Below are 20,747 nucleotides of genomic sequence, written 5' to 3'. Positions count from 1 at the left end.
CCGCTACTTTACATAAGAAAGACATTAAAGTCCAAAAGCCAATGGTCATATTGGACCTGGGTTTGGTATCACAATGCAGTTTGATTTTTTTTTAATTATTTATATAATATATATACTAGTAACTAGTAAAGTAAATCTTTCGCTGTGCAAATGCATAGCCTAGTGCTGATACTGAATGTTTATTCAACAAACTTGGTGGCTTTTGAACTTAAAAACTATAAAACATTGCAATGAAGTTTTCAATCCAGTGTATTAACTACGAAGCTTTGCTTCAATGGCATACCCTTCACCTTGTGTGTTAGGGCTGGGAGTTAGGTCATGGGTTCGAGGCTCGCTCTGCCCATCCTATTAATTAATCTGCCTGAAATATGGATATCTAGATTGACCTCAGGGAGGTTTTCTCCTGAATCCATTCAGGATTCAAATCCGGTCCGCCTACCCTTCGGGATGGTTAAAGGATCAGGTTCCTGTAATGTGATTCAGGTTACCACCCGAACGCGTGTGTTTGCAAATGATGAGTGTTGCTAAAATAAATGATACACTAATGCAAGCTTTGCGTTAAAAGAAAAATTAACTATGAAGCATTGTGACATAAAAACATATAAAAACACACGAGTAATACGACAAAAAAGGGGCAAATGGCCCGAAAGGGTAACCTATGTTGTCAAATATGACAATAAACGTAACCCCCAATTTTCCTAAGCCCGAAAGGGAATCTATTTTAATTTTTGCTCGCTAAAAGTACTGCGTGTTTGAAAATTTTAAAATTGGGGTTATTTTTTGCCATCTGGCCAATTTGTCATTAAAAATTTGCCAAATGGATTTTCCATGTGTACATGTATATTACATCTGTATAATTGAGTTTCCATCTGTATAATACACAACATACACCAAATCGACACACACTTTTACACCCAAATTGAATTGGGGAAAAAACCATAATCGACAATGTAGATGATGTCAATAATGTGATGACACTAATAAAGAAGATGCTGAGATGCAAAACAACAAACCATTCTACAATGTAGATGATGCAGATGAATTTGTTGTGATTGATGAGGATGCCCGAATCAAGCTTGGGGAGTTTAATAAAAAGTATCCACAGCATGATCCAAATGTTCACTGGAAGTCAATGCGTCCACGTAAAGGAGAAAAGTTTGCTAATGTTTCTGAATTTAAAATTGTATCATTAGTTATGCTGTCAGTAATGGTTATAAACTTTATTTTGAGGTTAGTAAGAAGAACATATTTTTGGTTAGATGTGGGATAAGGTTGCCACATAAAAGGAAAGTTCCAATTGTACTGGATAAGCCCCAATGCCCTTTTAGATTGTGGGCATCAAAGATGGGAGATGAAGACACAATTCAGATTAAGACTTTAAAATAAATCCACACATGCTCTAGAGATTATAAGTTAGGATCATTGATTACAAGTGAATGGATTGGTAATAAGTTAAAAGATAGTGTTAAACAGAATCCAAAGATAACCCTAATGCAGGTACAACAAAGCATGATGAAAAAGTTTGCTGTTCAAATAACTTTAAACCCAATGTAGAAGAGCTAAGACCATGGTTAGATTTCATAATGTGATGTCCAGAAGTACTCACTATAGCAGAATTTGGGATTATGGGGCTGCAATAGAGAAATTAAATCCATGAAGCACATTCAAAATAGATGTGCAACCATGTGATAATGGTCAAACCATCTTCCAAAGGTTTTATGTTTGTTTTGGAGCTATCAAAGAGGGGTTTATGAATGGTTGCAGAAAGGTGATTGGGTTAGATGGATGCTTCCTAAAGGGTATTGCAATTGGTCAACTATTGAGTGCACTTGGCAAGGATGCAAACAACCAAGTGTATCCTCTAGCTTGGGCAGTGGTTGATGTAGAGACAACAGATAATTGGACTTAGTTGTGAATCTCTTAAGGAATGATTTTAACTTGAACAATGGTGAAGAAACAGCAATAATTTCAGATCAACTCAAGGTATTGTATTTCGTAGTCTGTATTACCTTCAACAATGTACTATTCTATTTCAGATTAACTTTATATTGTATTTGATACTCTGTACTATTGTATAATATAGGGTCTTATAGAGGCAGTTAGGGTTATTCTTTCAAATGGTGAGCATAGACAATGTGCAAGACATGTGTATGGAAACTTTGCCAAAAGGTGGGGTGGTCTGCAATTTAAACAGCTGTTTTGGGCAGCAGCAAAATGCACATATGAGGAGAAATTTGTTTTCATTATGCAAAAAATCAAAGATATCAATGAAGAAGCCTATCACCACTTTGCAGATAAAAGACCAGCCTTTTGCAGTAGGGCCTTTTACAGATCAAGTTTTGATTGTGATGCTGTTGAAAATGAAATTTCTGAATGTTGGAACTCAATGATCAAAGATGCCAGAGCTAAGCCTATTATTAGCATGTCAGAAGATATAAGAATCAAAGTTATGTCAAGGTTAGTTGATCAAAGAAAAGTTGCTGACAAGTGGGCACATGATGTTTGTCCAACAATTAGGATCAAAATTCAAACTAATGAGAGGCTTCAAAGGTATAACTTTAAGTTTTATTTTTTAAGTTTTAAGTTTTATGTTTTAAGTTCTATGTTTTAAGTTATAAGTTTTAAGTTTTATGTTTATGTTGATTTTTGTAAATTTAGGAAATGGATTGTTTGGGCTAGTGGTATACAAGAGTATGAAATTAGAACAATTAGCAATGAAGAGGTATTTACTGTGAATCTGTTAGAAAGAACTTGTTCTTGTAGGGGTTTGCAGATAAGTGGTATTTCATGTCCTCATGCAATTGCAGCTCAATATCATGTTGGGCATAATATTGAGGATTTAGTAAGTGAAAACCTTAAGAAACAAAAATTCATTATTGCATATAGCTAATACATCAAATCTGTTGGTACTATATAAACTACTTGCAGACATAGATGCAGAACTTAATGGTAAATTTGTTGCAAATGATAAGAAGACTGCAAATGATAATGTTGAAGCTCCTAAACCAAAGCACACACACCATTTGTCCCTCCAAAAAGAAAAAAATCTGAGAGAACCCTTCTTTTGAAATTAAGCAAAAATGTGGTCACAAAAGATGGGTCTGGAAGGTCTGCAGTGAATCCAATCAAGTTTACTTAGATTAGTAGAAGTAGTTACTACAGACTTGCCATTGAACCAGAACTGTTATTTTATTAACTATATTAAATGTTGCAAGTTTGATTATGTAATGATGTTAACTGTTTTGTTATGTATTTTGCAACTTGAACAATGTTGACTGGTATGTAATGTTTATGTAAGTTTAGTTTAAGTATGTGAAGTTTATGTAACTTGATTATGTAAGTTTTAGTTGATGTGTGTAATGGTACTCTTTTGTTTGTTTGTATTGGAATCTACTTTACTTGGAAAAGCTGCTGCAACTTCACTCTTCTTTGGGGAAAAAATTTGATTCTGTTGTTTTGCATTTGATTCTCTTGTTTTGTCACAATCAATAGCCTACAACTTTGTTTGTATTGGTTTACTTTTGTAGTCTTTGAAAAGAAGGTCTTTTGTATTCTTTTATTTGAAACTTGCATTCAATTTGCATTAATCTTGCATTCAACTATATTCCAACAACCACATTAAACGAATACTACAATGCTACCTGTCAAATGAAAATGCATGAATATCATAGATCAAAACACTTGTTTTCATTACAATGCCATCTACTTCTACTACATAATTCATTACAAAAAACAAATACTACAATGGCATTGTTCCAGATTCAAGATCAATTAACCTTTCTTAATATAAAACAAAGATAAAAACAACAATTAAAATTCCACAAATCCACTTCAACATTTTAAGCTTCATCTTCATGTTCCCATTTTCTGCTTCAACTCGTTTTTTTTTTCATCAATCAATTAAAAAAAAATTCTGGTATACCATTCATTAGGCAGCTCTGAATCAATCCACTGGAAGAAGGTGCATCGTTGTTCAAGAGAGAGCATGTAAATTAGGCAACTCCTAAAATGACGAGCAGGGTTCATTCTTGTTGAAGAAACCCCTGAACTTGCAACATCACCACAAAAGCATCTTCTTATTCCATTGTCGTTCATCTTGTTCAGCAAAAGAAGGATGGAGAAAGAAGATGGGAAACCCTAATTTGTTAATTGGGGATGGGGATGAACGTACAAGTAAAATAAACATATGGGAGAATTAAACGTGATATAAATAAAAGGTTTTGGTGACTTGTAATTTCGTAAAAAAAACACGTGGAAAATCTATTTGGCAAATTTTTAATGACAAATTGGCCAGATGGCAAAAAATTACCCCAATCTTAAAATTTTCAAACACGCAGTCCTTCTAGCGAGCAAAAATTAAAATAGAGTCCCTTTTGGACTTAGACAAATTGGGAGTTACCTTGATTGTCAAATTTGACAACATAGGTTACCCTTTCGGGCCATTTGACCAAAAAAAAAATGACACTACGATATCATGAAAAAATAAATCAAAAGATTCTGTAAAAGCGATGGTAGGAAAGTTCATATCAAAGTTATGAACATTGAGTTATCACAAACACATAGCAGTTGAACTACTATTATGTTGATGTAAAATAAATGTTTATCAAACACTACGATCATCAACTTTAAAAACTACTTAAATCTCTCTCTAAAAACTGTCCGCAAATTAGGGTTTTGCAAGGTTCCACAAACATCGCATACAATGGACCCAAAGACACTCAAACTTACACACCTCGATACCTGCAGCAGTTAACAAGCAGTTACCTAAACATATTTTTTAAATACACACGTATAAATAATTGCGAGATGGTTACTTGTGCGTTGATTGGAGACGACTGATAAAAGAAAACAGATAGATGAGAGACTAAAAAGTGAAAGAATGAAATAAAATCATTAAAATTAAATGCAGTTACCCAAGCCGAAGCTGTTGTTGAAGGAGTATTGTTGTACATGGCTATAAATTCGTTTGCTTCAGCTGAGAGTATACAAAATATGATATTAGTGTCTTGATATTGCGAATATAAATCTTTAAATATGTATCGCTCAACCATAAAGACAACAAGCAGAAGCTACCACACAAACTTCTCTCTAAAAGTTTACGGATATTTTCTAAACCATAGCTTGATGAAGTTTACTCTTATCATTTAAACCATAAGTTGGTGATTAGCTTCCAAGTTGTTACGTTAGTGATTAGATTACCCTACATAAATAAAGGAAAACTGACTGAACCTATGTAATCAGACGCTCCTATAGGTCAAGTTACATACATCAAATCCATATAGGAATGATCCCCTTAAGATCACAAGCCTATAGATCACATGTCTGTAGATAATGACTTTAAAAATCACCACATAACCTATGAATCAAACACCGAATACTAATGTAAAATTCATAATCATACAACATATACATACAATGACAGTAACAAATATAGAGGTAGAGAGAACCTTTCTTCTTTGATAAGGCTACATCTCAGGAGTAACACAATGCATCAAAGATCTCATAAAAATTGCATCAAACACGAAGTATCAAGGTCTATCAAACCCTAAATCAACGAAATTATCAATACTTGACACCATATCTAATAGGTAAACTATAATAAAATACAGGCTGTAAACAGAATAACAAAGACCTAGTCCCACCATCGACTTTATCACTAATCGATTGAAGGAAGTCAATTGAGAGAGGTTGTTGATGCCTTGATGGAATATCTGCCAGAATAAGAGTTGCGAAGAAAACAATAGTAAAAAAAAAAATTAATATTAGGAAAAAAAAAAAAAGATGTGATGCAATTTAAATTACAACATTATCCATCAAGTGTGGGAATAAAAGAGACTTGAAAAAAATAAGATCCAAGACACAAAAATTGACAAAAAGATGTTAGAGGTGAGTCCAACCTCAACACCATGACGGATGCAGACGACTACTTAGTTGCTAATTGGATGGAAAATGTGGCATTCAACGAAGATCATAAACAAAAGAGAAAATTACCTAGATAGACACATTGAAACTTCTCTCTCACATATAAACGTTGTCAGACATATTTTTTCAAGAGTACACATTGACTTCTCGAAAATAACTCGGTCAACCCTCGCGCATCGCGAAAAATCCTTTAAACCAATTAAAAATCCCCACGTGGCTACCATACTCGCGTATAACGTAATTCTTGTCTCGAAAATCACAAATCTCGCGAAATTATGTCTCGGAACAACCGGTTAGGGTTAATCGCGAAAACCCTCTCGAAATTTGTGTTATTCGCGAAATTTTAAATTATTACGCGATTGTTTCCCAAATGCATCGCGATACTTGTATTTGTGTTTCGACGGTTAGGGTTTCACAATTTTCTCTCTCAAGGCCACCGCAACCACCATATCCATCGACACCATATCCATCGCCATCGCCACCGTTGACCGTCGCTATCACCACCGTACAGCATCGCGTCCGTACTCCATCTCCCACAAATGCTCGCGTAGTTCTAATTTTGTTTACGTAGAAAGGGTTACACTACCGTACAACCACCGTACAGCCACCGCCATTAATTGTAAAGCTTCGTAATCTTTATCTTGTGTTTATAATTAAAGTTCATACAAACACTTTAAACATGGTTTATCAACATGTCTTTAGATCACCAGAGGAGCCAAAATTTTATGAACACGATTATCGTAAGTAATATAACTTTTTATTTTGAGTATTATTGTTTTTGAACCCTCGATTTTATGTATGTATAACGTGTGATTGTAGGTGAAAATCAAGCATATTTTTCAATCAAACTTCACCACTATGGATCATTCATGCAATTACCAAGCAGGAGGTTCGAAGATGGATTGATTACCTACGTGGACTACTTGAATGTGGAAACATTTTGTATGGATCAACTAAATAAGATATTTGAAGGTTTAGGATATGCTAAAAATTCTAGTAGATTCTTTTATTTTAAGAATTGTAACAACCCAAACCAACACCCGAAAAAACCTTGTGAAAATACGAAAAAAAAAAAAAAATTTCTGTTGCAGACCATCGGCGCGCCGCGCCATATCTGGCTGTCCCCGGGACTTTTAACCGTGAAAAGATTGACTAGTTCCCGGCACTTTTAGACAAAACGCTTTTTACCATACAACCAAATATGTAAAACTAACATGTTTCAAACATAAAATTAAAGTTTTACAAGCGGGGCCCACACGACCCAAATTACAAGTTTAGTACAATTTAGGAGTTTCGACCACCAAAAAGTTTAAGTTCCAAACTACACAATGAGCATGGCGTTTGGGATTAAACTACCCAACTATCGGCCAAACTCCGAGAGCTACTAAAACCAAAAGCGTCCCTTAGCAACAAGCGGGATCCCTAGTCCAAAACGATGCCCTTACCCTTGTCCAACACCGAACCTATAAAAGTGGTAAACAACGAGAGGGTAAGCAAAGCTTAGTGAATGCAATAATTACACATACATATATATCGCCCATCTATTTGCAATCACAACACAAGATACCTCGTACGAAACGTGTAACACAAAAGCATGTCATCAACCTCAAACACTTAACAAGTCATACAATAACATAACCGAGTTAGCATATACTCAACACAACCATAAATAATTTAGCATGCTAAATATCAACAAATCTTAATATGGTTAACCATGCCGCTATGGTGCTACCGGCTCGTGGTTCACACCATACGCATTGAGTCTCACTCGTTTATAGTGCTACCGGCTCGTGGTTCACACTTTGTTTATAGTGCTACCGGCTCGTGGTTCACACTCGATGCTACCGGCTCGTGGTTCACATCAATTATTTTATAGTGCTACCGGCTCGTGGTTCACACTCGATGCTATCGGCTCGTGGTTCACATCAATTTACACACATGCTATGGTACTACCGGCTCGATGGTTCATACCATAACACCCACAAATAAACACGCCATATACACGAATGCATAATTATTCCACTCACCTCAAAATCTCTTAGTGAAAGATAACCGAGCTTGAACACTTCAATGTACGCACCTATTACATTTATCACAATATCAAAATCACAACTCGAGTTGGTCAACACTCTAAAGCTCACTCCTAGTGTTAATTTGACCCATGGTGCAAATCCGACCCATTTGCACCCTTAACCCTAAAATCGGGTTAACTCATCACAAAACCCTATCATTAACCAAAGTAGGTTCATTACACATTTTAACACTAGTTTTAGGCTTCAACCACACATATTAATTAGCTTAGGTTCATTTTGACCCATTTGACACTTTCAAAGTCAACCTACCCATTTTGGGTCAACCACTAACCCATTTACACCCATTTACATAAATCATGGTGTTCTAGCAATTTTACTAGCTAATTAGGGTTCTCTAACAACAATTAACTCTTCCAAACCCTAGTTAACCCAATATTGAGTCTACATGACTCAAATTACCCTAGAACACCCAAAACACTAACAAAATGGGTTTTATGTTCATCTTCACCCCAAACCCTAGCCCTAAATCAAATTAAACAAAGAAATTAAGATTAGAGCCTACCACAACTATCACAACGAAGCTAGAGGGAAGGCGAACAACTTTAATGCTTGGACTTAAGCAAGAAACCTTCTTCTTCTTCTCCAAAATGGGGTTTCCCTCACTAAAAGCCACTCTCTCTCTAGAATTGATTTGGATAAGTGTTGGTAGTTGTGGAAGGAGTAAATGAACTCCCCAAAACTGATCTAAGGCATTAAATCCGGCCTCCAAGTGATTTTACCAAAATACCCTCAAAATATCTAATTTAAAAGAAAGGGAGAATCTGTCACAGACAGATGGCGCGGCGAGCCACCAGGCCCGCGGCGCGCCACCAGGCCGCGCGGCGCGCAACTCTCCCAGTCCAGCTCCTTTTGCCTTTTTAAATATATACAACCAAACCCCGATTCGAGTACCGCACAATACACTTATATACACATGTGTACACTTCAATTATTCGGGTCTTACAACTCTCCCCCACTTATTCGGATTGTGCCCTCGCAATCCAAGCCGCATGACAAGAGGGAAGATACACTAACACGAACTCTTCGGGTTCCCAAGTGAACTCGGAACCCTTGCTACGCCGCCATTGGACTTTAAAAGTCCTCACTTCTTTATGTCTCAACCTCTTAACTTTCTCATCGAGTATGGCGACCGGTTCTTCGACATATTCCAACTTGTTGTTTAGCTCGATCTCGTCTAAAGGCATCCATAAGGAATCATCCGCAAGACACTTACAGAGGTGGGAAACATGGAATGTATTATGGATCCCCGCAAGCTCTTCGGGTAATTCCAATCGATATGCAACTTGGCCAACACGAGCTAAAACCTTGAATGGCCCAATAAACCGAGGAGCTAACTTTCCCCGTTTTCGAAATCGAATAATACCCTTCCATGGCGAAACTTTAAGCATCACCATGTCGCCTTCTTGAAATTCGATCGTTCGCCTACGTTTGTTGGCATACGACTTTTGCCTATCTTGAGCCTTCTTCAAATGTTCCCGAATAATATCAATCTTGTTGTTCGTCTCCAAAACCAAATCGGTACTCCCGATCTCTCGTTGACCCACTTCTCCCCAACAAACGGGAGTTCGACATCTACGCCCATAGAGCATCTCATACGGTGGCATCCCGATACTAGTATGATAACTATTATTGTACGAGAATTCCACCAAAGGCAAATGCTCGTCCCAACTACCACCAAAATCAATAATGCACGCCCGTAACATATCTTCTAGAGTTTGGTTCGTACGTTCGGTTTGACCGTCCGTTTGAGGATGATACGCCGTGCTCAACTTCAATTGCGTACCCATATCTTCATGAAACTTTTCCCAAAATCGAGATGTAAAACGGGTATCTCGATCCGAGATAATAGATATAGGAACCCCATGACGAGCGACCACTTCCTTGATAAACAACTTAGCCAAGGTCTCCGACGATATTGCTTCTTTAATGGGAAGAAACAAAGCGCTTTTCGTCAACCGATCAACTATAACCCAAATCGAATCATATTGAGTCCTCGCCGTCTTAGGTAACTTAGTGATGAAATCCATGGTAATGTGCTCCCATTTCCACTTCGGGATCTCTAACGGTTGCAACTTACCATACGGCTTTTGGTGCTCGGCTTTAACTTGCAAGCAAGTAACACATCATTCAACATATTTCACAACATCGCGTTTCATGCCCGGCCACCAATAGTCTTTCTTCAAGTCGTGATACATTTTTGTCGCGCCCGGATGAATAGAATATTTTGACTTATGTGCCTCGTCAAGTAGCACCCGTCGGTAATCACCCATCTTAGGCACCCACACCCTTCCTTGAAACGACAATAAACCCCGCGGGCCCATAGTAATGAATTCCGATTGGCCCACAATTCGCTCCGCATGCTTATTGTGAACATAAGCCTCTATTTGATCTTCACCCATCTTTTCAAGAAAGTCGTTAGTGATAACCAAACGTAACGATGCTACACGTATCGCCGGATGTTGAGTCTTTCGACTTAACGCATCCGCGACCACATTCGCCTTACCCGGATGATAAAGTATCTCACAATCATAGTCCTTCACCACATCCATCCACCTACGTTGACGATAATTCAAATCTCTTTGAGTGAAAAGATGTTTCAAATTTTTATGATCCGAATATATCGTACACTTGACACCATACAAGTAATGGCGCCAAATTTTCAACGCATGCACAACCGCCGCCATCTCTAAATCGTGAGTCGGGTACCTCGTCTCGTGCTCCTTTAATTGTCGAGAGGCATAAGCAATGACTTTACCCCTTTGCATAAGAACACACCCGAGCCCATTTAAGGAAGCATCACAATAAACTACCATATCTTCGACACCTTCCGGTAACACTAACACCGGAGCCTGACATAACTTCTCTTTTAACAATTGAAAAGCAATTTCTTGCTCGTTCTCCCAAACAAACTTCGCATTCTTCCTTGTCAATTTCGTCAACGAAGAAGCGATCTTAGAAAAATCTTGGATAAACCGACGATAATAACCGGCCAACCCGAGAAAACTCCGGATTTCCGTAGGCGTAGTCGGTCGTCCCCAACTCTTCACCGTCTCAATCTTCCCCGGATCCACTTGGATACCGCCTTCGTTCACAATATGGCCAAGAAATTGGACCTCTCTTAGCCAAAATTCACATTTAGAGAATTTTGCATACAACTTCTCCTTTCTTAATGTCTTCAAAACTTCACGCAAGTGACGTTCATGTTCGTGCATACTTTTCGAGTAGACTAGTATGTCGTCAATGAACACAATGACCGACTTGTCCAACATAGGTTGGCACACCCGGTTCATAAGATCCATGAATGCCGCCGGTGCATTCGTAAGACCAAAAGGCATAACCACAAACTCATAATGCCCATAACGCGTTCGGAAAGCCGTTTTCTCAATGTCTTCCTCACGGACCCGCATTTGATGATAGCCGGACCGTAGGTCGATCTTAGAGAAATACGTCACGCCTTGAAGTTGATCAAACAAATCGTCAATCCTAGGTAACGGATAACGATTCTTGATCGTCACTTTATTTAACTCACGGTAATCGATGCACATACGCATACTGAAATGTCCCGTTCTTATTGATTAAAAACGTTCCATATTAATTGATTTCGTTGCGAGGTTTTGACCTCTATATGAGACGTTTTTCAAAGACTGCATTCATTTTTAAAACAAACCATAACCTTTATTTCATAAATAAAGGTTTAATAAGCTTTACTTAGATTATCAAATAATGATAATCTAATATATCCTGTTTACACACGACCATTACATAATGGTTTACAATACAAATATGTTACATCGAAATCAGTTTCTTGAATGCAGTTTTTACACAATATCATACAAACATGGACTCCAAATCTTGTCCTTATTTTAGTATGCAACAGCGGAAGCTCTTAATATTCACCTGAGAATAAACATACTTTAAACGTCAACAAAAATGTTGGTGAGTTATAGGTTTAACCTATATATATCAAATCGTAACAATAGACCACAAGATTTCATATTTCAATACACATCCCATACATAGAGATAAAAATCATTCATATGGTGAACACCTGGTAACCGACAATAACAAGATGCATATATAAGAATATCCCCATCATTCCGGGACACCCTTCGGATATGATATAAATTTCGAAGTACTAAAGCATCCGGTACTTTGGATGGGGTTTGTTAGGCCCAATAGATCTATCTTTAGGATTCGCGTCAATTAGGGTGTCTGTTCCCTAATTCTTAGATTACCAGACTTAATAAAAAGGGGCATATTCGATTTCGATAATTTAACCATAGAATGTAGTTTCACGTACTTGTGTCTATTTTGTAAATCATTTATAAAACCTGCATGTATTCTCATCCCAAAAATATTAGATTTTAAAAGTGGGACTATAACTCACTTTCACAGATTTTTACTTCGTCGGGAAGTAAGACTTGGCCACTGTTGATTCACGAACCTATAACAATATATACATATATATTAAAGTATGTTCAAAATATATTTACAACACTTTTAATATATTTTGATGTTTTAAGTTTATTAAGTCAGCTGTCCTCGTTAGTAACCTATAACTAGTTGTCCACAGTTAGATGTACAGAAATAAATCGATAAATATTATCTTGAATCAATCCACGACCCAGTGTATACGTATCTCAGTATTGATCACAACTCAAACTATATATATTTTGGAATCAACCTCAACCCTGTATAGCTAACTCCAACATTCACATATAGAGTGTCTATGGTTGTTCCGAAATATATATAGATGTGTCGACATGATAGGTCGAAACATTGTATACGTGTCTATGGTATCTCAAGATTACATAATATACAATACAAGTTGATTAAGTTATGGTTGGAATAGATTTGTTACCAATTTTCACGTAGCTAAAATGAGAAAAATTATCCAATCTTGTTTTACCCATAACTTCTTCATTTTAAATCCGTTTTGAGTGAATCAAATTGCTATGGTTTCATATTGAACTCTATTTTATGAATCTAAACATAAAAATTATAGGTTTATAGTCGGAAAAATAAGTTACAAGTCATTTTTGTAAAGGTAGTCATTTCAGTCGAAAGAACGACGTCTAGATGACCATTTTAGAAAACATACTTCCACTTTGAGTTTAACCATAATTTTTGGATATAGTTTCATGTTCATAATAAAAATCATTTTCTCAGAATAACAACTTTTAAATCAAAGTTTATCATAGTTTTTAATTAACTAACCCAAAACAGCCCGCGGTGTTACTACGACGGCGTAAATCCGGTTTTACGGAGTTTTTCGTGTTTCCAGGTTTTAAGTCATTAAGTTAGCATATCATATAGATATAGAACATGTGTTTAGTTGATTTTAAAAGTCAAGTTAGAAGGATTAACTTTTGTTTGCGAACAAGTTTAGAATTAACTAAACTATGTTCTAGTGATTACAAGTTTAAACCTTCGAATAAGATAGCTTTATATGTATGAATCGAATGATGTTATGAACATCATTACTACCTTAATTTCCTTGGATAAACCTACTGGAAAAGAGAAAAATGGATCTAGCTTCAATGGATCCTTGGATGGCTCGAAGTTCTTGAAGCAGAATCATGACACGAAAACAAGTTCAAGTAAGATCATCACTTGAAATAAGATTGTTATAGTTATAGAAATTGAACCAAAGTTTGAATATGATTATTACCTTGTATTAGAATGATAACCTACTGTAAGAAACAAAGATTTCTTGAGGTTGGATGATCACCTTACAAGATTGGAAGTGAGCTAGCAAACTTGAAAGTATTCTTGATTTTATGAAACTAGAACTTTTGGAATTTATGAAGAACACTTAGAACTTGAAGATAGAACTTGAGAGAGATCAATTATATGAAGAAAATTGAAGAATGAAAGTGTTTGGAGGTGTTTTTGGTCGTTGGTGTATGGATTAGATATAAAGGATATGTAATTTTGTTTTCATGTAAATAAGTCATGAATGATTACTCATATTTTTGTAATTTTATGAGATATTTCATGCTAGTTGCCAAATGATGGTTCCCACATGTGTTAGGTGACTCACATGGGCTGCTAAGAGCTGATCATTGGAGTGTATATACCAATAGTACATACATCTAAAAGCTGTGTATTGTACGAGTACGAATACGGGTGCATACGAGTAGAATTGTTGATGAAACTGAACGAGGATGTAATTGTAAGCATTTTTATTAAGTAGAAGTATTTTGATAAGTGTATTGAAGTCTTTCAAAAGTGTATAAATACATATTAAAACACTACATGTATATACATTTTAACTGAGTCGTTAAGTCATCGTTAGTCGTTACATGTAAGTGTTGTTTTGAAACCTTTAGGTTAACGATCTTGTTAAATGTTGTTAACCCAATGTTTATAATATCAAATGAGATTTTAAATTATTATATTATCATGATATTATAATGTATGAATATCTCTTAATATGATATATATATATACATTAAATGTCTTTACAACGATAATCGTTACATATATGTCTCGTTTAAAAATCATTAAGTTAGTAGTCTTGTTTTTACATATGTAGTTCATTGTTAATATAATTTATGATATGTTTTCTTATCATAGTATCATGTTAACTATATATATATATATATATATATATATATATATATATATATATATATATATATATATATATATATATATATATATATATATATATATATATATATATATATATATATATATATCCATATATATGTCATCATATAGTTTTTACAAGTTTTAACGTTCGTGAATCACCGATCAACTTGGGTGGTCAATTGTCTATATGAAACATATTTCAATTAATCAAGTCTTAACAAGTTTGATTGCTTAACATGTTGGAAACATTTAATCATGTAAATATCAATCTCAATTAATATATATAAACATGGAAAAGTTCGGGTCACTACAGTACCTACCCGTTAAATAAATTTCGTCCCGAAATTTTAAGCTGTTGAAGGTGTTGACGAATCTTCTGGAAATAGATGCGGGTATTTCTTCTTCATCTGATCTTCACGCTCCCAGGTGAACTCGGGTCCTCTACGAGAATTCCATCGAACCTTAACAATTGGTATCTTGTTTTGCTTAAGTCTTTTAACCTCACGATCCATTATTTCGACGGGTTCTTCGATGAATTGAAGTTTTTCGTTGATTTGGATTTCATCTAACGGAATAGTGAGATCTTCTTTAGCAAAACATTTCTTTAAATTCGAGACGTGGAAAGTGTTATGTACAGCCGCGAGTTGTTGAGGTAACTCTAGTCGGTAAGCTACTGGTCCGATACGATCAATAATCTTGAATGGTCCAATATACCTTGGATTTAATTTCCCTCGTTTACCAAATCGAACAACGCCTTTCCAAGGTGCAACTTTAAGCATGACCATCTCTCCAATTTCAAATTCTATATCTTTTCTTTTAATGTCAGCGTAGCTCTTTTGTCGACTTTGGGCGGTTTTCAACCGTTGTTGAATTTGGATGATCTTCTCGGTAGTTTCTTGTATAATCTCCGGACCCGTAATCTGTCTATCCCCCACTTCACTCCAACAAATCGGAGACCTGCACTTTCTACCATAAAGTGCTTCAAACGGCGCCATCTCAATGCTTGAATGGTAGCTGTTGTTGTAGGAAAATTCTGCTAACGGTAGATGTCGATCCCAACTGTTTCCGAAATCAATAACACATGCTCGTAGCATGTCTTCAAGCGTTTGTATCGTCCTTTTGCTCTGCCCATCAGTTTGTGGATGATAGGCAGTACTCATGTCTAGACGAGTTCCTAATGCTTGCTGCAATGTCTGCCAGAATTTTGAAATAAATCTGCCATCCCTATCAGAGATAATAGAGATTGGTATTCCATGTCTGGAGACGACTTCCTTCAAATACAGTCGTGCTAACTTCTCCATCTTATCATCTTCTCTTATTGGCAAGAAGTGTGCTGATTTGGTGAGACGGTCAACTATTACCCAAATAGTATCAAAACCACTTGCAGTCCTTGGCAATTTAGTGATGAAATCCATGGTAATGTTTTCCCATTTCCATTCCGGGATTTCGGGTTGTTGAAGTAGACCTGATGGTTTCTGATGCTCAGCTTTGACCTTAGAACACGTCAAACATTCTCCTACGTATTTAGCAACATCGGCTTTCATACCCGGCCACCAAAAATGTTTCTTGAGATCCTTGTACATCTTCCCCGTTCCAGGATGTATTGAGTATCTGGTTTTATGAGCTTCTCTAAGTACCATTTCTCTCATATCTCCAAATTTTGGTACCCAAATCCTTTCAGCCCTATACCGGGTTCCGTCTTCCCGAATATTAAGATGCTTCTCCGATCCTTTGGGTATTTCATCCTTTAAATTTCCCTCTTTTAAAACTCCTTGTTGCGCCTCCTTTATTTGAGTAGTAATGTTATTATGAATCATTATATTCATAGATTTTACTCGAATGGGTTCTCTGTCCTTCCTGCTCAAGGCATCGGCTACCACATTTGCCTTCCCCGGGTGGTAACGAATCTCAAAGTCGTAATCATTCAATAATTCAATCCACCTACGCTGCCTCATATTCAGTTGTTTCTGATTAAATATGTGTTGAAGACTTTTGTGGTCGGTATATATAATACTTTTGACCCCATATAAGTAGTGCCTCCAAGTCTTTAATGCAAAAACAACCGCGCCTAATTCCAAATCATGCGTTGTATAATTTTGTTCGTGAATCTTCAATTGTCTAGACGCATAAGCAATCACCTTCGTTCGTTGCATTAATACACAACCGAGACCTTGCTTTGATGCATCACAATAAATCACAAAATCATCATTCCCTTCAGGCAATGACAATATAGGTGCCGTAGTTAGCTTTTTCTTCAATAACTGAAATGCTTTCTCTTGTTCATCATTCCATTCAAATTTCTTCCCTTTATGCGTTAATGCAGTCAAGGGTTTTGCTATTCTGGAAAAGTCTTGGATGAACCTTCTGTAGTAACCAGCTAGTCCTAAAAACTGGCGTATGTGTTTCGGAGTTTTCGGGGTTTCCCACTTTTCAACAGTTTCTATCTTTGCCAGATCCACCTTAATACCTTCTTTGTTCACTATATGACCGAGGAATTGAACTTCTTCCAACCAAAATGCACACTTTGAAAACTTAGCGTACAATTCTTCCTTCCTCAATACTTCTAACACCTTTCTCAAATGTTCACCGTGTTCTTGGTCATTCTTTGTGTAAATAAGTATGTCATCAATGAAAACAATGACAAACTTGTCAAGGTATGGTCCACACACTCGGTTCATAAGGTCCATGAACACAGCTGGTGCATTAGTTAAACCAAACGGCATGACCATAAACTCGTAATGACCGTAACGTGTTCTGAAAGCAGTCTTTGGAATATCATCTTCTTTCACCCGCATTTGATGATACCCGGAACGTAAGTCAATCTTTGAATAAACAGACGAGCCTTGTAGTTGATCAAATAAGTCATCGATTCTCGGTAGTGGGTAGCGGTTCTTGATGGTAAGTTTGTTCAACTCTCGGTAGTCGATACACAACCTGAATGTACCATCTTTCTTCTTGACAAACAAAACAGGAGCTCCCCACGGTGATGTGCTTGGTCGAATGAAACCACGCTCTAAAAGTTCTTGTAATTGGCTTTGCAGTTCTTTCATCTCGCTGGGTGCGAGTCTGTAAGGAGCACGAGCTATTGGTGCAGCTCCTGGTACAAGATCTATTTGAAATTCAACGGATCGATGTGGGGGTAATCCCGGTAATTCTTTCGGAAATACATCAGGAAATTCTTTTGCGACGGGAACATCATTGATGCTCTTTTCTTCAGTTTGTACTTTCTCGACGTGTGCTAGAATAGCATAGCAACCTTTTCTTATTAGTTTTTGTGCCTTCAAATTACTAATAAGATGTAGCTTCGTGTTGCCCTTTTCTCCGTACACCATTAAGGGTTTTCCTTTTTCTCGTATAATGCGAATTGCATTTTTGTAACAAACGATCTCCGCTTTCACTTCTTTCAACCAGTCCATACCGATTATCACATCAAAACTCCCTAACTCTACTGGTATCAAATCAATCTTAAATGTTTCGCTAACCAGTTTAATTTCTCGATTCCGACATATATTATCTGCTGAAATTAATTTACCATTTGCTAATTCGAGTAAAAATTTACTATCCAAAGGCGTCAACGGACAACTTAATTTAGCACAAAAATCTCTACTCATATAGCTTCTATCCGCACCCGAATCAAATAAAACGTAAGCAGATTTATTATCAATAAGAAACGTACCCGTAACAAGCTCCGGGTCTTCCTGTGCCTCTGCCGCATTAATATTGAAAACTCTTCCACGGCCTTGTCCATTCGTGTTCTCCTGGTTCGGGCAATTTCTAATAATGTGGCCCGGTTTTCCACATTTATAACAAACTACATTGGCATAACTTGCTCCGACACTACTTGCTCCGCCATTACTCGTTCCGACACCATTTGTTCCTTTCGTTCTATTAACCCCTGGTCCGTAGACCTCACACTTCGCCGCGCTATGACCATTTCTTTTACACTTGTTGCAAAATTTGGTGCAGAACCCCGAGTGATTCTTTTCACACCTTTGGCATAGCTGCTTCTGATTGTTGTTGTTGTTGTTGTTGCGGTTATTATTGTTGTTGGGATGATTGTTGTAGTTGCTGTTGTTGTTGTTGTTGGGCCGTTTGTTGTAGTTGCGATTGATGTTGCGATTGTTTGGATAATTGTTGCGATTATTGTTGTAATTGCTGTTGTTATTGTATTGGTGATTCTTATCACCGTTTTCCTCCCACTTTCTTTTGACTTGCTTCACATTGGCCTCTTCAGCAGTCTGTTCTTTAATTCTTTCTTCAATTTGGTTCACGAGTTTGTGAGCCATTCTACATGCCTGTTGTATGGAGGCGGGCTCGTGTGAACTTATATCTTCTTGGATTCTTTCCGGTAATCCTTTCACAAACGCGTCGATCTTCTCTTCCTCATCTTTGAATGCTCCCGGACACAATAGGCACAATTCTGTGAATCGTCTTTCGTACGTGGTAATATCAAATCCTTGGGTTCGTAACCCTCTAAGTTCTGTCTTGAGCTTATTGACCTCGGTTCTGGGACGGTACTTCTCGTTCATCAAGTGCTTGAATGCTGACCACGGTAGTGCGTACGCATCATCTTGTCCCACTTGCTCTAGATAGGTATTCCACCATGTTAACGCAGAACCTGTGAAGGTATGCATAGCGTACTTTACTTTATCCTCTTCAGTACACTTACTTATGGCAAACACCGATTCGACCTTCTCGGTCCACCGTTTCAATCCGATCGGTCCTTCGGTTCCATCAAATTCCAAAGGTTTGCAGGCAGTGAATTCTTTGTAGGTGCATCCTACACGATTTCCTGTACTGCTAGATCCAAGGTTATTATTGGTATGTAGCGCAGCCTGTACTGCGGCTATGTTTGAAGCTAGAAAAGTACGGAATTCCTCTTCATTCATATTCACGGTGTGTCGAGTAGTCGGTGCCATTTCCTTCAAAATAGTTAAATGGAACAAGTTAATCATACAGAATATTAAGAGTAGTTAATAGTATTTCGTAGCATAATATGAACTCATTTATAAAAGCTTTTTCTTCATATTAGCGTTTTATAAGTTTAAATTCGGGTAGTACCTACCCGTTAAGTTCATACTTAGTAGCTAATATACAATTCAACTACTACAATTCTATATGAAAAACTGATTATAATAATATTTCGCGTTCAAACTTTTATACAATATTTTACAAACTTACAATACTGCTTATTTTACATAAAGCATGAAATATAGCACACAATAACTTTGATACAAGATAGTTGTGAAGACAATTCTAGCTAGTACACAAGTCGTTCAGCAAAGGCAATAAAGACACGTAATTCATACGTCCAGAAACAAGTCATGCATTCTGGTTTTACTAGGACTACTTCCCATCCTTGGTCTTGTGCAACATAACCGTTATGGCCGTTGATAAGACAGCGTGTTGTAACGTCATCAAAGGGACGAGGGTTACGTAATGTCCAACAGTCCCGTAATAATCTAAAAACCTCATTTCTTACCCCAATTACCGACTCCGTCACTTGTGGAAACGTTTTGTTTAATAGTTGTAGCCCGATGTTCTTGTTCTCACTTTGGTGAGAAGCGAACATTACTAATCCGTAAGCATAACATGCTTCTTTATGTTGCATGTTAGCCGCTTTTTCTAAATCACGAAGTCCAATATTCGGATATATTGAGTCAAAATAATTTCTTAACCCGTTGCGTAAAATAGCATTTGGGTTCCCCGCAATATATGCGTCAAAGTAAACACATCGTAACTTATGGGTTTCCCAATGTGATATCCCCCATCTTTCAAACGAAAGTCTCTTATAAACCAAGACATTCTTGGAACGTTCTTCGAATGTCTTACAAACTGATCTCGCCTTAAATAGTTGTGCCGAAGAATTCTGGCCGACTCTAGACAAGATTTCATCAATCATGTCTCCGGGTAGGTCTCTTAAAATATTGGGTTGTCTATCCATTTTGTGTTTTTAAACTGTAAAATAGACAAGAGTTAGATTCATAAAAAAAATACTTATTAATACAAGCAATTTTTACATATATCATAAAGCATAAGAACACTATATTACATATATTACACCACACGAATACAACTATCTTATTCCGACTCGCTCGTTTCTTCTTCTTCGGTTTTGGTTCGTTTTGCCAAGTT

General features: G+C 36.8%; 1 protein-coding gene across 1 annotated transcript; it reads left to right on the top strand.

Annotated features, from left to right (window-relative positions):
• The first annotated feature begins 997 nt into the window (after positions 1–997).
• On the top strand, positions 998–2,890 carry LOC139841938 (uncharacterized). Its single transcript, XM_071832125.1, has 4 exons — positions 998–1,230; positions 1,765–1,882; positions 2,084–2,550; positions 2,659–2,890. The coding sequence occupies exons 1-4, from the start codon at positions 998–1,000 to the stop codon at positions 2,888–2,890; spliced, it is 1,050 nt and encodes a 349-aa protein (XP_071688226.1).
• The last annotated feature ends 17,857 nt before the right edge of the window (positions 2,891–20,747 follow it).

Source organism: Rutidosis leptorrhynchoides, chromosome 4 (assembly GCF_046630445.1).
Source record: "Rutidosis leptorrhynchoides isolate AG116_Rl617_1_P2 chromosome 4, CSIRO_AGI_Rlap_v1, whole genome shotgun sequence".
NCBI lineage: Eukaryota > Viridiplantae > Streptophyta > Magnoliopsida > Asterales > Asteraceae > Rutidosis > Rutidosis leptorrhynchoides.
The sequence above is the reverse complement of the archived record's forward strand: the minus strand, read 5'-3'. Positions and strand labels throughout refer to the sequence as shown.